The 2,293-nt window shown below is 43.2% G+C and overlaps 1 protein-coding gene across 1 annotated transcript; it reads right to left on the reverse strand.

Annotated features, from left to right (window-relative positions):
* LOC311118382 (UPF0461 protein C5orf24 homolog) lies at positions 1-1,456 on the reverse strand. Its single transcript, XM_084193184.1, has 2 exons — positions 1,308-1,456; positions 1-669 (listed from the first exon to the last, which is right to left on the reverse strand). Exon 2 carries the CDS (start codon positions 664-666, stop codon positions 55-57), a length of 612 nt encoding a protein of 203 aa, XP_084049310.1. The 5' UTR covers positions 667-669; positions 1,308-1,456; the 3' UTR covers positions 1-54.
* Positions 1,457-2,293: the final 837 nt, after the last annotated feature.

Below are 2,293 nucleotides of genomic sequence, written 5' to 3' on the forward strand. Positions count from 1 at the left end.
GCACTTTAGGACATGCACCTTTTTACTCCTCCAACAACGTAGAAAAGCAGGACTTTACTCGCTAGTCTCCTTTTCTTTACGCAAGGGTTCGCAGAGGCCGCCTTTGTTCATCATAGTGTAGGGGAACGCTGCAGCGCTACACGTACCATAGCCTAGTTTGTTGAGGCGAGACAGGGTCTTGATACTGCCAGGGGGCCTTCCAGGGCTGACCTTATAGCCCGCTGCCTTGGTGGTTCCCAGGGGCCTCCCTGGGCTGGTCTTGAACCCGGCAGCCTTGGTGGTTCCCAGGGGCCTCCCTGTGCTGGTCCTGTAACCTGCCGATTTTGTGGTCCCCGAAGGCCTTCCCCTTCTCCCAGACCTCCCCGGGTTTTTCTTCTTCTTGGAGTCCTCTGGCTTTTCGTTGTTCGTGACTCCCACAGCTTGGGGGTGAGGTTCACCGAGACCGTTCTGCCTCTGACAGGGCATGGGTTTCAGGGTGTTCTGGGGTGGCAGGGACAGAGGGGGCGAGGTCATTTGCAAGGGAGGGGGCGGGGGAGGTTGGTAGAACTTGTTGGACTGGGCAGTGCACAGGTCAAAGTGACTGGTGGGGTGTCGGCCATCCTCTGCCAGGCACGACGGCCTGCCACTCATGCAATAGTCATTACTGTTGGTCACCTGGCGCATCATCTTCTGCTGGAGAAAACAATGGGATACAAGAGAAAATGCAAAAAACTACTCAAATGTAATGAATAACCTTTTACAGGTCTAATGCTAGCGCGAGTTAAGAGCAGATCGAGTAATCCTATTCCGGTCTCATCCACAAACTAGTTGACTAGTCAATAGTGGCATATTGCGTATCGGCTGTTCTGTTAAAATCAGTGCTGATGTAGAATCCTTCAAATGAGAGAACTTCTGTACTGCACCCATAAGGAATTATTAAAGTATAAAAGTATAGAATATCTTGACTCTTGTAATGGTCTATTGTCAACATGCAATGTTAGCTTCGTTGAACCTACAGGGGTGGTGCAGCTCACTAGTCTCTCATCATGATAAAGACTCAATGATACAATGTGCGCTAAAATGACTAGCCTTCCCAAATCACAGTTGCCTAGTAATGCCTACCCCCTTTTTCAGCTAAATATATTAATCAGTTAGGTGTTCGTTGTATTTTGCAAACAACCCTGACACAAAAGCTTTCGTTTTCACAACAAATTTAGGAAATCACTTGCCACAAGCTCATTTACAAGTAATATGTTCAGAAATTGACGTTTCGACAACATGAAATATGGCAAATTAAAGTAATTCATAAAACCAGGCATTTACTGTACCTCGATTGTTTGTGGATCATGGAATGGAAAGGGTTAAAAATGACAGATCTTCTATCTTCAAATTCTACAGCCGATCCATTTTTCGTAGATCACAAGCGATCGATTACTATTACTAAATCGATAACGCCTTTTGTCAGAGGTGCAAGGAAATGTCGTATTTATAGGTTTGTTGTTTTGCGGGAGAGGTTTAGATGAAAAACGCAGCCATTGCCATTAAAAATTAATAAGGTGAAAGGGACACACTGCGCATGTGCTGTATTGCAAAAGGGGAATCGCAGCAGCAACTCAACTCCAAGCAAATTATGACTTACATTTTCATCGTGTTTATGCCAGTTCTTGAATACATTCGCAATTGTCATATCAACTCATTTCCTCAAAATATCAATTTTGTCCCATTATTTGCATGCGCAGTAAAGTTACGTCACACCGTATCCCTCCCAAGACCAAAACACTATTTAGAAAGTAGAAAATTGATCAACGGACCATGAAATAGTTTAAACCACTTTTTCTGCACACTAAATAATTTAGTCCAAAGAAAAAAATGAATAAAAATCAGTTGAGCAGGTTCTTTCCACAATAGGCTATACGTAATAATAATATAATATGCCATTTAGCAGACGCTTTTATCCCAAGCGACTTACAGTCATGTGTGCTTACATTTTTACGTATGGGTGGTCCCGGGGATCGAACCCACTACCCCGGCGTTACAAGCGCCATGCTCTACCAATTGAGCTACAGAGGACCATAATTATTAAGCGATCAAGTTACAGTATATACACAAACCTCCATTGTCCTCATGGTTAAGCTTGAATTCTGTCAATAGGTTTTCATCTTATACTTCACATATAATATGCACCGTTTTTTAGCTACAAAAAAAAACCTAATCATAGCCTGATAGGATTGTCACTACAAAATATTTGTAGAATATCAAATCCAGAGCAAACACACAAACCATTCGTATAGAATTCATCGAACACAGACCAGTG

Source organism: Coregonus lavaretus, assembly GCF_964263955.1.
Source record: "Coregonus lavaretus genome assembly, contig: HAP1_SCAFFOLD_4891, whole genome shotgun sequence".
Classification (NCBI taxonomy): domain Eukaryota; kingdom Metazoa; phylum Chordata; class Actinopteri; order Salmoniformes; family Salmonidae; genus Coregonus; species Coregonus lavaretus.